Raw genomic sequence first — 14,632 nt, 5'->3', positions numbered from 1 at the left:
CAAGGTCATTCACTGAGTGACTTTTTAGACAAGCGTTTATCATTTGCTTATAGATTTACATTTATTTGCTTAACAGATGTTTTTATCCAAAGCAGCTTACAAAGAAAGGTCAACATAATTGAGTAAACATCAGTCTGGAGGACAGTTTGGGAACAGGCATTACAGGAGAAAGGTACCAACCTGGTCATCACAAGTAAAGAGCTCAGAACAAAATACAAGCAAGTTACAATTCTTAGATGACAAAAGCCTAAGAGTCAATATCAGTTAGACCGGGGTGGGCAAAGTCAGTCCAGGAGGGCCGCAGTGACTGCAGGTTTTTGTTCCAACCCAATTGCTTAATTAGAAAACAACTGTTGCCAATAATTTAATTTCATGGCTTGTTAGTGGTTTAACTCTGCCATGTCAGTCCATTCTCATATCCTAGATTTTTTTTTCCTTTCTAAAGATATCATCCAAACGATTTGATGTCTAAAACCGGATGAGTAATTCTCAGTCCTTCACTTTTTTCTCTTCACTTTCCTTTTAAGTATTTAATTAAACCCAATAGTGCACGATAGATACACACAGGTGTAAATGGAGAACTGCTGGTTTCTTTTGTCGTTTGCGTCTTATTGCTAATAAAGAGCAATTAAAAACCGAGAAAGCAGCTGTTTAAGACTAAAATAAGCAATAAGGGTTCAAAATCTAATCAAGCAAGACCACAAAAATGTAGCAGAAGTATCACTTGAGCAATAAGTGCGTCTTATTAAGCAATTGGGTTGGAACCGAAACCTACAGTCACTTTGGTCCTCCAGGAACGACTTTGCCCACTTGTGAGTTAGACGGAAAACTCACCGTCAATTAACAGTGTTTCTGAAATGTTGAATAAGAATGGGTCAGAGTTGCCATAAATATGCACGTTTCTTTTTTTTAATTTTTATACTTTTATTCCCTTTTTGTGCATATGCAAGCTGTATAAATGATGTCCCTGAGGTCTCAGTTCAGTTTTCATCCTGGTCACAGTTTATATGATCTCACTGTGTGCTTGAATGAATGTTCTCTAAGTGCTTCTGTTTCTTCCAGTTATCCAAAGATATGCTGGATAGGGTTAAGCTTTGAACATGGATGAGGGAGCACATGAAAGAACCCTTTAATGGACTTGTGTTTCATTTTGCACTGTGCTGATGATTTAGATCACCCTGTAATGGAAAAAAGTTGAATGGATGGATATCAAGGCTTAGCTTTTAAATAAAATCTGAAGTGGCTGGGTTCACTCCTTTCTGAATACTGCACATTGGATGTGTCACTTCATGTGGTGACAGGCAGTCTGTTCTGAGTGCCTGGGCACAGCATGTTAACGGACCCTCCGTGATATCATCAGGCAGTCAATGGACTCTGGTAGCTGAAAACTGACTTAGTCTTAAGATACTGAAATATTTTTGCCTCTAAAAATGTTACAACAAATCCTAACATTTTTTATTCAATCTGAATCTGATTATGAATATCCTTTCTTTCATAGCCTGTTCATTACGAAGAAAAAGACTGGTGTGGGGAACAATACTCTGGAGGCTGTTACACTGCTTATTTTCCACCAGGAACGTTCTGTCAGTTTAGCAGGTAGGTTTAATTTTATGCCAGGCTCTAATAATTATGTTCACTGTGCTGCCACCGTCTTAACGTTTTTAGTTATGTTTTAGCAGCTTAGGCACAGTAGTTAGCACTGCTGTCTCTCAGCTCTGGACAGCTTGGTTTGATTCCCAATATGCATCCTTTGTCTCCAAGCGAGTTTTGCTCTTACATCAAAAAGACATGCATGTTAATTGGCAACTGTAAATTGGCCCAGACAGAGCACCAAGCTGTGTGTTTGTACCTCACCAAGGGCTGATGCCTGCCTTCAGCCCAGTGCTACCAGTAATAGCTCTGGCTTTTTGCCACCATGAAAAAATGACCTGAAAATAGATGGATATGTTCATTGCAGATTTCTAGCTATAATATTTCTCAAACTGTTTTCACACTGCTGCATTATTACTATTGTGGCTAAAATCAAATTGATGCTTAGTACGATGTTTAGTACCCACTGTAGCTTTTTGCCAGCCTGGAATCATCGAAAGCCTTACTGGATACTGGGCACATGGCATGTGGTTATGATTAGTTTCCTACAGTCTAACAGACTCACCTGTAGTTTTCCTCCAGTACTGTCATTTAAGAGGCCCATCAAAACTAAATAAATATGTTGAAATGTTTGAATTTATGTAAAAGTACAAATTTGTCTTCTAGAGTGCTGAGACAGCCATTTGGAAGACTGTTCTTTGCAGGAACAGAGACAGCCACCAAGTGGAGTGGATACATGGATGGGGCAGTGCAGGCTGGAGAGAGAGCTGCCAAGGAGGTAAGCTGGCACGGTGTCTAATATTGTTAAACTGATTTATTCTGAGAAAGAAGAAGAAGAACAACAACAACAACATTTATTTATATAGCACATTTTCATACAAAAAATGTAGCTCAAAGTGCTTTACATAATGAAGAATAGAAAAATAGAAGACAGTAAGAAAAGAAAATAAGTCAACATTAATTAACATAGAATAAAAGTAAGGTCCAATTTCAATAAACAAAAAAAACTCCAGACGGCTGGAGAAAAAAATAAAATCTGCAGAGATTCCAGACCATGAAGAAGAAGAATGTAATGTGCCCTTTATTGTTCTCATCCATTTTTTAAAATTTATACATGATCGGAACAAACAGATTAATTAATGTTTTGTTTTAATTAATTAATGTAAACCATCCCAAAGCACATTAGAATACAATTTAAAGTGCCAGTGCAATAAAAAAGGTTACAGTAGTAAATATTGTCACACTAGCAAAATACCCGTGCTTCGCAGCGGCGAAGTACTGTCTTAAAATTTTTATTAAGAAAAAAATTAAACCTTTTTAAACTGAGGGAAAATATACCAATAATTATTTGTTAAGGATCTCATTGTATACCATGTTGTCAGTTCGGCCCTCTGGTTGTAACATGACCAAGCTGTGCGCTGAGCTTACTCTTGAGCATGCAACATACAGTTGGCCATGTGAAAAGTAAACTTGTTTCAAATCTCACAGCTTGGATTGCTGCTGTCATAATCGGTTTGAGTTTCATGGTTTGTTTCAATTACGACAGTATTTGTAGGGCTTGTGTTGAAGAGACATTCGGCATCTGTCAAGCGTTGTAAGTATACAACCGGTTGCATCGATAACTTCACATCAAGCTTTTGAGAGTTTAAACATTCATAAACATCAAAGTGTCCACTACTGAAATCGTCACCTGTCAATCTAAGATGTTTAAGAGGCATTGGTGGTTGTCGAAAGGTGTAAAATATTTGGCCATTTCGGTACACTTGAAAGCGACAATCGAACAATTCAGCGGCAGCCATCAACTCACATGCAGATGCATAGGTGAAGGGCTTAAGCATTTCACTCTTCTAGTGCTCCTGTGTAGTATAATTATCTCCTGTACCGTCATCAGTCCACACCTTGAACCTGTCCCAGTCATTCAGTACATAAGACACAATGTTCCACCGGATATCAAGAGTGAGCCTGATATGGCCGTGCAATATGTAACACAGAGAATGGAAAAGGTCGGTGGTATCTCCGGGCATGGAAACCACTCGGTAAGTGACAGTTCTTTTATCGATGGTGATCACCTCGATAAACATGTTAATGGGAGTACGGTTGGAATGATAAAGGAAATGGGTACCTGAACAATGTAAAGTAAGTCTAAAATACCTACACAATAACTATAATCGTAATAAATGAACAATAAAACAGCAGAGAAGCTGTGGATTAAATAAAAAGGCTGTAGTTATCAGCAGGGAGACGTGAATCCCGTGGCGAAGCAAGGAAGGGAATTTAGAGACTGGAGCGACGGACGGCCTTATATAGGCAGGCAGCCAACAACGTGGGAGGCGTTGGGATGGGGGACTCAACGCTGCCTCACACGGTGACCGAGCTGCAGGCTATGGACGTATATATGTACGTAAGTAGGATTCAGTTAACGTTGGGAACCTGCGTACCAAATTTCTCGAAGATGGGCCCATAAGTAACAAAGACCGTTGAAAAGTTCAATATGGTGGCCGACAGTGGCATCATACCACCGAAATAAGTACGTACATTGGTTTCCGTTAGTGCAGGGAAGCCGTCTACCAAATTTCATGAAGATGGGGCCATAAATAAGAAAGTTCAACATGGCGGACGTTGTCGACCGTTATGACCCTCACATGTAGAATTTCGAAATGAAACCTGCCTAACTTTTGTAAGTAAGCTGTAAGGAATAAGCCTGCCAAATTTGAGCCTTCTACCTACACGGGAAGTTGGAGAATTAGTGATGAGTGAGTGAGTGAGTCAGTGAGGGCTTTGCCTTTTATTAGTATAGATTTAGAAAATACAGTGAAATTCTTGCTTGCAAGTCCAACAAACATGCAACAAGTCACTGCACCCTGGCACCATGATAAGCAAAAAATGATTTAAATACATACAGTGCCTGTAATAAACGACTCACCCCTTGGAGGTTTTCACATTTTATTATTATATATCAGTTCCACTGAATATCCTTTGGAGTTCACTCCAATCAGTTATTAAAAGGTGGAAGAGAAAGGAGGAGCTGTAAATCTGCTTAGAATAGGCCATCCACAAAAACTGACAAGTTGGGGGGGGGAAGGGGGATAGCCAGAGATCTATGAATTCAGCAGCAAAAAGATTCTATGGGCTGGTGAGACCAAAATTTAACTTTTTGGCAATTAGACTAAATGGCATGTTTGAACATTGCACATTATCAGAAATATACCAACCCCGCCGTGGGGCATGGTGTTTGCAGCATCTTGCTGTGGAGATGCCTTTTTGCAGCAGGGTCTGGAAGGCTGGTGAAGGTAGAGGTTCAAGTGAATGCTTCAAAGTGCATGGAAACCCTGGAGGAATGTCTGCAAGAATCTTACACTTTGGGAGATGATTTGTTTATCAGCAAGACAATGACCCCAAGTATAACACCAAAGCTACACAGGAATGGCTTTAAGACAATAACATTAATTATCCTGGAGTGGCCGAGTCAGTGTCCAGATCTCAGTCCCACTGAGAATTTATGGCTACACTTGAAAAAGGCTGTTCACACAAAATCTGAACCTGACAAAGCCTGAACAGCTTTAGAAAGAAGAACAAGGGAAAACGTGCAGTGTCCAGATGTGCAAAACTGACAGACAAAGACCTGTGCATGCACATTCAAGGCTGTCATGGCTGCCAAAGGCGTGTCTGCTAAATGCTGACTTGAAGCATGTCTGATCTGATCACTTATTGCATGTTTGTAATTAATTAACTTTGCAGAGATTAGTTCTCACTTTGACATTAAACAGTCTTTTTTGTTGATCAGTGATAAAAAAGCTAAATTGTATCAATTTAATTTAATGTTGTATGACAATAAAAGGTGAGAACTTCCAATACTATTAATAGGCACAGTAACTTCAATTTGTAATGGGAAACATAAATCAACCTACCAGAATGCATATTCCATTTTATATGATTCACTTGATTTTTACATTTAATGCAAACCATATGTATATTTTATATTTCATCCAAATGACTACCATTTTCTTCAACATTTTTATATCCCAAGTTATTCATTATCACTGTTTGTGATTTAATCCACTTTAAAGTGTAAATAGCTTGACCACAATCTCAAATCTTAACACATTGCACTTAGAAGATCTCATTGAGTAAAGCAAAAGTATCACACTATCGTAACACTGTACGCTCATACAAGGAGGATGTACACCTTGTCTGTTCTGCTTGCTTTCTAAATATTCCTCGAGTGTTCACTCCACATACAAAGCACTGAGTAGTAAAGGAGCTTGAGGTGACACTGGGGACTGCCTCTTCATAGACATAGCCGGAAGAAATGGTGAGTGTTAAGATTATTTACAAATGTTCAATTATTTATTTATTCAGCCTAACAAAGCTCATCAGTCCTCTCCACTAAATTCTTCCAAAATAACATCAAGTTGAATTGGGAAAGTCTCTAACATTCAACTGTCTACCACACTGCTTGGTAGCTTATTCCATGTATCTGTGATACTCTGCATAAAGAAAACTTCCTAATTATTGTGCAAAATTTGCCCTTAAGAAGATCCAGTTGTGTCCACGTGTTCTTGATGAACTCATTTTAAAATAACAGTCTCAATCCACTGGACAACTGTAATTACCTTCGTAATTTTAAACACTTCAATCATGTCTCCCCTAAATCTTCTGTTGCTTCCAGCATTGTCATGTGAAATAAAAAAGATTTGGAAAATATTCAGTCACCTATTTTTGAAACAGTCTTATTCATCTAGAGCGGTAAAATCCAGAGTAGATTACAAACAAATTGGTGGATTAAAGGAGTCCTCTTTAGCAAAACATAGTGGGGTAAGGTGAATGGAATCGGTCAATTTTTATGCAATGTTAAGACTTTCAATGTAAATGTTAATTTGTATAGTAATGTTATAAAGAAAAAATCAATGTAATGCTTATCAAAGCACTAAATGTTTAATTCTTTAAGGTGCTACACGCAATGGGAAAGATTCCTGAGTCTGAAATTTGGAAGGAGCACCCAGAATCCCAGGTATGAAGACGTCTACATTTTAAATGGCTGTTACTTCATCTTTAAGGTATATCGAATTAAATTATTTGAGTGCTACAGAAACATTCACAGTTGAGATGAATTTGGTTTGCTGTATGTTGAGATAAAGTGTAAAGCTTGTCACACACGTGCACTTGGGAGGCAGTCTAAGGGCTTAACTGGGAGTAAAATGCAGAGGCAGGGGTTGATGAATGGTACTAATGCCTTTTCTCCCTCTTGGCTGTCCGCTCAAAAATAAGGAATTTTGTCTTGATGTGGTCCTGGCCTGTGAGCGGGACAAGTACTTGAGATTGCTTCTTAATTTGGTCCTGCTGCACCGTGAGTCGGGCTTCCAAACTTGCTTCCGATTCTACCATTTGGACTTGTACCCTCTGCAGTTCAGCAGCTAAATTGGTGAAGATGGTATTCAGGTCCTTTTCCTCCAACATTCTGGAACATGATCCTGCTGACTATGCCAACTGTGAAGAAAATACAAACAACAAAGATAAAGGTTTGGGGAGTACACCCCATATGCTGTGGCAACAAGCAAAAAACAGCGAGTGATCATATAAGACAGAGTCAGAATACAGACTGATCAACAGAATGAATGCTTGGGTTTTCATAGGTAGAGGAGAGGAAGGGGAGGGATCTCAGGTCTGCAGGAGGGCGTGAAGAAGAAGCAGAAGTGGGCGGGGTCTTTGCTGTTTCTTCCTTCTGGTGGTCTGTGGAAGAAGGAGAAATGGAATGAGTACCACTCAGAAACCCATGCCCCTGCATTTTACTCCCAGTTAAGCCCTTAGACTGCCTCCCAAGCGCTCGTGTGTAACAAGGTAAAAAGAAATTACAGATTACCAAATTTGATTATACTCAGACTTGTTGAATTGAGCACACAACCATCATTAGTATTGGAGCGCTACTTTTTGCGAAATATTCTTGTTTTTTCCTTCTGGTACAAAGAAACCCAAATGGAGATAAATAACTCCTTGGACAGTGGCTTGTGGGCACAACACAAATAGTGAGGGTGATACTTGATTAATGAAAAGGTTAAATATAATTGTCAATAGACAAACTTGAAGTTCTTGGTTGAAAGGTAAGCATGTTAAACACCACTCTACCATCACAACATGCATGGCGTTGTTTCTCTGTCTGTTTATCACAGTGAAGCATTTCATTGTGAGAGATTTGTATCTTGCTTTAGTGGCTTTTATCAGATATTATTTTTAAAGTTTATCTTGATTAGACTAAGGCCCAAAGTTATATGTCAAAAGCCTGATTTTTATGTGAAGTATTGGTGCACCAAATTTCAAATCTGTGGCTTGAAAAATGAGCAAACAAAGAAGCAGAAACTGTGCTTCAGACACAGAGAGATTTAATTATGCTTAAGCATTCAAGGTAATTCTTTAATTTTAATGTTGAATTTTCCCATGGGACTTATAAAGTTTATCTAATCTAATCTCATCTAATTCTATACGACTGGTGACATAAGCCACTTCTGAGTCAGAGGTTATTATGGATCACTTTGGAACTTTGAAACACAAATCAAACAATATTGAGTTTGAGTGTAGTATTTTTCAAATTAATACATGTAGTAAAGTTAAATACTGTAATTGTAAAGCATAATTAAAGCCATAGGTGGTCCACTACATTTTTTCCCTTGACCATGTAGCATATGTTTTGAAACAATTTGAGAACCACTGGAAGGCAACACTTTTTGGATCACCATAAAAACACGATATTTGAATGACCGTGACTGGTGAGATGTTCACCATTGCTTAGACGACGTGTTCATCAGTGGTATATGCTGTATATTTAATTCTTTTTTAGGGATATGTATAACTCTGTACTGTTCAGAGGCTAATTTTAAAAACACATAACATTCCATTTTTTAATAGGATGCCTACTTAACTGGCTTATGTGTTCATTTTACAGGATGTTCCAAGTCGTCCTATTAAATCAACTTTCTGGGAGAAACATTTGCCATCAGTTCCTGCTTTCTTTACAATTCTGGGGCTCTCTACTGCCTTTACAGCAGCAGTTCTCGGAATTGTGACATTAAAGAAAACCTCAAATGTTGTTTTACAGTAATTGCCAAATTGCTCTACCAATTATTGTGTTCATGTTGGTTAAACTCATGCTGTTCTAAGTTGGTGCATAGCACTCTCAGAATGAATAAATCCTTTCATTTTCAAAATGATGTTTAAGGAATGCTGCAGGGGTGGCCTTTGATAAACATTCTTTGAAGAGATAGAAATGTAAAATTTTCATAAACATATTGAGCCACGTAATGCCATTTAATGTTAAATTACACTTTGCAGCTTTCATAGACTCCTTTGAAACTGTACAGATTCACACATCCTCATTGTTTCAGCTTCAGATTAATTGTTATAAATATTCTTCCACCACATTTGGCTGAGTGTTAAAGCCTCAGCACCACCATTTTACCAATCTGCTTGACTGTACTGTTACTCAGACTCAAACACTGGAGCTTTCTGGTTTCTTCACCCAGCCTGTTTCTGCCTGTTAGCATAATAAAGTTATGAATCAGCAATAGGCAGTCAAGCGATTTCTGTCAAATGTTTAACATAATGTTCTAACACCGGTAGTCTTGGCAAGTCGTATGGCCAAGTGGCGAAGGGCTGTTAAACCAGAGGTTTACTGATTTGAATTACCCAACAGGTTCCTCATATCCCCCAGATTTTAAAAATATTTTAAATATCTGTTTCTGCAGCTTTAGGTATGAGCGTGCAATGGAAACACTGGTTATTAAACTTTCACTGATGCTTAGGTTTATTGTCCCAATGATCCTGCTGGATTTCAAAGCTGCAGAAAGTAAGAAAGAGAAGATACCAGACTAGAAATTGCAGAGACAAAGGTGTTGTATCCTAGGATTTTACAAGATACAGACATGAAGATCTATGTGAAGTAAGCATCATCACTTATTACTCATTCCCCTACCCAAGAACACCCTGAGCTGAGCTGTTGATGATGGCCGTTGAATCTACCAGTGTGATGGGGAGTTTAAGATGGTGCAGCGATACAAAAACATTTGCATCAAATGTCATCTATCTATACATTTCCTGAAGTTCATTCCCGGAGGTGGTGCAGGATTTTTATTACAAACAAATGTCTAGATTAGAAACAATATATTGCTGCTGAAGTAAATTCTTGCTTATGCAAAATATTTTAGCTAATTCGCTTTTTAACATTAGATGAGAACAGGCCGTTCAGCCCAACAAAACTCACCAGTCCTATCCACTTAATTCTTCCCAAATAACATCCAGTCTAGTTTTGAATGTTCTACCCTCCCTAAAGTCCTAATCCTTAAAGGTTGCTTCATTTGTATTCACTGTTTTGACTGCTTTTTAATTTCTAAATCAGTTGATAATTAACAATGAAAATGCCACTGACAAAGCAAACAGCAGCTCACCACGTAATTTGTTCCCATTTACACGTGTGTTCATCCTGAAGTATCTGTTTTAATAAAATATGTGTAAAGAAATGGAAGAGAATAAGTGAAGGGCCAAAAATGAATAACATACACCAGTCCACAAATCAATTGGATGACAAAAGAAAAATCTGCAATATAAGAATGACCTGACGTGACAGAACATGAACATAAACCGGAAGTAGAATGAAAGAGCAAGTTCCGTTACCTGGAGAAAAATAAGAAATTGGGTCAGAGCAAAAAAGCTTCAAACGCTGCAGCCCTTCAAGACCAAACCTGAAGACCCCTTCTGTGTAGGATGACAGAGGCAGGAGCCAATTTTGGAGGGAGTGCAAATTCATCACTCTCTCAGAGCAAGCCGATGGAACCAACCTTATTTGTGGGAGGACTGCCATGAAAATCTGGAGACAGCATTTCATTTGAGTAAAACTGCTTATATGTGAGGTTTGGTAGGACATTTAACAGTAAAACATTATTTGATTGCGTGCTTTCATCAGATTTGTTTCTGATGGTTAAAAACTGAGGTGGGTTTTGTAGCTCAAGAAATAAGCAGAATGCCTTACCAAAAGTCTGGCTTTCATTAATTCAATTACGTCACATGTTCAACAACTATAACAGATATTATTATTAAGAATCCAGCAGTTTTAAGGTTGAGGTCTTGCACCCTTAGTGAAATACTAAAAAAAGATCCTGAGAAGTGCTTGTGTACATTAAGTGTTTCCTGGTCTGTAGAAACGTCAGTTTATGAGTGCTAATATGTTCTTACTGTGCTGAGCTGTACTGTACTGAATGTGCTTGATTATAAGTCCTTCATAATCCATGGTAAATTATCAGCCCGGTATGTTCATAACGATGAACCTCTCTAACATATATGGGGGTATCAAGTATTGCTTTATCACAAGATGCTTTTACAATAAAGGAACAATTTTATATGATGGTGATGATGTCACCTGCAGTAATTCACTTTGTGCTTGTTTTTTTGTCTCACTTGATCCAATTGTTGTTTCCTTCATAATTGTTTGTATTTTGTGCCTACAATGTACCTTTGTCACTTTTCCTCTAACCCCATAAACCAGAACAAGGATGACAGTCAGTTTCCAGATGTGCCTTGTAAATGGATAACATCACAAGTGGTTGTTTGTGTCTTTACTCATATGAAATACCTCATGAATGTGGTAAACATTTCTAACCTCTTTCAAATTTTTAGGATTTTTCTCTTCAAGGTGTTATGCCCATCTCAGCCTGCCTATTTGATACTCTTCTATATTCAGCATGCGGTTACTGATCATTGATCTCTGTCAGCAAGTGCTTACATATCATTTTGGTCCAGTACAATCTTTAGTCTGTTTTGCTAAGCCCAAATGACCAAATCTTTAAAATGGCACATGTAAGATGTACAGGCATGCATCACAACAAATAATAAAATCAGTCAGCGATCATTATATCCCTACAGCTTGGCTGAGGCATTACCAGATTGGGATGATTAAAACATAAACTTTACATTTACAATAAACGTTCTATAGTGGTGATCCTTAATCTGTGGTATGGTACACGAGGAGTTGCAGGGTGGCACTTGAGGGAACATAAAAAAGTCAGGCAGAGAAAGAACAGAGGTCACAATTGCAGTTACACCTTAAGAAGCATAACCATTCTGCTGTATTTTCAATGCAAATAAAGCTTTAATTATTTACACTTGTATTTGTTTCTGGTTTTGGTTTAGAAATAAAAAAAAATCCCCAGTTTGTGTGTGTTTTGAGATTTTGGTGATGTGACCAATCAACTGTCAGTTGCAGTAATTTTAAGTTTAACGTTGCACAAATGAGGACGTTAATCTGGCCATCACTTCAGTTGCCTGTTAAATCAGCACCATTCTTAGACCTGATAAATTAACGATGGCTTTGCATTCATCCCCTCTCTGTAAAGAACTCGGCTATGGCTGTGGTTCCAACCACCCATCTCTTTTAAAACCAACTTATCTATTTTAGGATAGTTGTGATTGGGTGCCTATCCTAGCTACATGAGACACAAGGCAGGTGCCATTGGATGGTGTGCCATCCTCGCATGTATCCATCTACAATGATGACAAACTGAGCGGCTCCATACAGCGGATTTAGAAAGTATTTAGACCTCTTCAAATTCTGCACACTTTATTTTCATGCAGATTTTCTTTTAAATGGATATATTTGCCATTTTTACCTATCAATCTACACTTAACCCTTTCAGCCCTGTATTTACTGTTTTTATTTATTTATTTATTTTTTTAAATTATTTTGTAAGATATTCTATCTTTGGGGTGTTTCGGAAGCTCAAAAATGAAAAAACAAAATAATTATCACTATTATCATACAACCAGTAACGGCATATTGCACAATAATGTGCAATGAATACACTTGACTAATAGTTATCATACTCTTTCTCTGTACATTTAGTGTTTGTTTGCTCAGATGTTGATGCTCTTGCTGCTTCCTGAGCAGCTCTTCTTTTCTGCACCATAGCGGCCTGCTACTTCTTCTTTTCTTCCTCCAGCATCTTTTCGCATTAAAACTGATTAAGTCAGTTTCTGTGTTGCAATTACTTAGTACGTTTTTCTTAATTTTTCACTTACGCTGGCACTTAAGTCTTCAATCTGCCTCAAAAATTATTCAAGATATGAAGAAGTAGGGGAAGTGATGGCGAAGGTGGTAGGGATGAGAACAGCACCAGTACGCATGCGCCACACTGCTGCGAGCTGCCAAGAGTTGATTCTACAATAAAATAAAATAAAAATAAAAAGAATAATAAAAACTATCACCCCAAAAGCGAACAGTAGAGGTAGAGTAGAGACAAACGGACAGTTACGGTAGCCTATTATATAAGAAGAAAATAGCTGCCAAATGCTTTAATACTACTTGTTTCACTTCCGTGTTTCATGGACTGTATGCCAGTCTCTCCAGTCTGCACTCATAGTAGCATGCCCGGTTCCAATGGCTGCAAACATACCCGTGCTTTACAACAATGGCTGCATATATATGTACTAGTAATAGGATGTCAGTGCCAAAAGGGTTAATAACCCATAAAGAAAAAGTGAAAACATGTTTTCAGAAAAATGTGCAAATAATAAAGATTTTCATGAAACAGATTTGGCAAACACAACCTTTGAGTAGTACATGGTGTTTTTTTTTATCTTTCTCATATACAAAGTATAGGGAAAGTATTGTAATCATCCAAAAATTGTTGTCAAGATGTTGATGAATCACAACGTTTTAGACCTCCATGACTTTTTCGTATACAAAGTGTAGGGAAAGTATTGTATTCCTCTAAAAATACTATTTGGAGATTGTGATGAATCTTGATGTTTTAGACCTCCCTGAGTTTGAAAATACAATTTTTGGAATTAGATAGATAGATAGATAGATAGATAGATAGATAGATAGATAGATAGATAGATAGATAGATAGATAGATAGATAGATAGATAGATAGAATGATCTCCTCAGTCTGTCAGTGGAGCAGGACAGTGACAGCAGTCTGTCGCTGAAGCTGTTCCTTTGTCTGGAGATGATCCTGTTCAGTGGATGCAGTGGATTCTCCATAATTGACAGGAACCTTTTTAGAGCCCGTCACTCTGCCATGGATGTCAAACTGTCCAGCCTGCCTTCCTCACCAGTTTGTCCAAGCGTGAGGCGTCCTTCTTCTTTATGTTGCCTCCCCAGCACACCACTGCGTAGAAGAGGCCACTTGCCACAACCATCTGGTAGAACATCTGCAACATCTTATTGCAGATGTTGAAGGATGCCAGCCTTCTAAGGAAGTATAGTTGGCTCTGTCCTCTCTTGCACAGAGCATCAGTATTGGAAGTTCAGTCCAATTTATCATCCAGCTGCACTCCCAGGTATTTATAGGTCTGTAACCTTTGCACACAGTCACCTCTGATAATCACCCAGTCCGGGAGGGGCTTGGGTCTCCTAAAATCCACCACCAACTCCTTGGTTTTTCTGGTGTTTAGTTGTAGGTGCTTTGAGTCGCACCGTTTAACAAAATCCTTGATTAGGTTCCTATACTCCTCCTCCTGCCCACTCCTGATGCAGCCCACGATAGCAGTGTCGTCAGCAAACTTTTGCACGTGGCAGAACTCTGAGTTGTATTGGAAGTCCGATGTGTATAGGTTGAACAGGAACAGAGAAATTACAGTCCCCTGTGGCGCTCCTGCGTTGCTAACTACAATGTCAGACCTGTCAGTTCTATATATCTACAGTATATGTATGCTGCTACTGGCATGGTCATTTACATTATGTAAATTTATAAAATATTTTGATTTAAATTTAAAATACTGAAAAAAATTAATGAACACAATAAATAAATAACAGTTGTGGTTTTCTCTCGTTTGATGTATGAGGTGGAGGGATGCTGCAGAATTATTGAGGGTGTCCTAAAATGCACTCCAGTAAACACCATTCATATAACAATTGTACATTTATAAAAGGGACTTGTCATAAAATAACACAACCGTGACATTTGTAATGGATGGAGGAAAGGTTTCATTATGATTTTTTCTTTTGACAGATGAGGTTTGCAAATTCATGCAGGTTAAATCAAAGTTACATTTAAAGA

General features: G+C 38.1%; 1 protein-coding gene across 1 annotated transcript in view; it reads left to right on the top strand.

Annotated features, from left to right (window-relative positions):
• Nucleotides 1–10,973, top strand: part of LOC120537520 (amine oxidase [flavin-containing] B-like) — a 76,665-nt gene extending 65,692 nt beyond the window's left edge. Inside the window, exons 12-15 of the mRNA XM_039766520.1 lie at nt 1,499–1,596; nt 2,257–2,368; nt 6,539–6,601; nt 8,528–10,973. Of these exons, the coding sequence (XP_039622454.1) occupies nt 1,499–1,596; nt 2,257–2,368; nt 6,539–6,601; nt 8,528–8,683 (429 nt within the window). The 3' untranslated portion in view covers nt 8,684–10,973. The remainder of the gene's footprint in view (nt 1–1,498; nt 1,597–2,256; nt 2,369–6,538; nt 6,602–8,527) is intronic.
• The last annotated feature ends 3,659 nt before the right edge of the window (nt 10,974–14,632 follow it).

This window comes from Polypterus senegalus, chromosome 10, assembly GCF_016835505.1.
Source record: "Polypterus senegalus isolate Bchr_013 chromosome 10, ASM1683550v1, whole genome shotgun sequence".
In the NCBI taxonomy this organism is placed as follows: Eukaryota; Metazoa; Chordata; class Cladistia; order Polypteriformes; family Polypteridae; genus Polypterus; species Polypterus senegalus.
The sequence above is the reverse complement of the archived record's forward strand: the minus strand, read 5'-3'. Positions and strand labels throughout refer to the sequence as shown.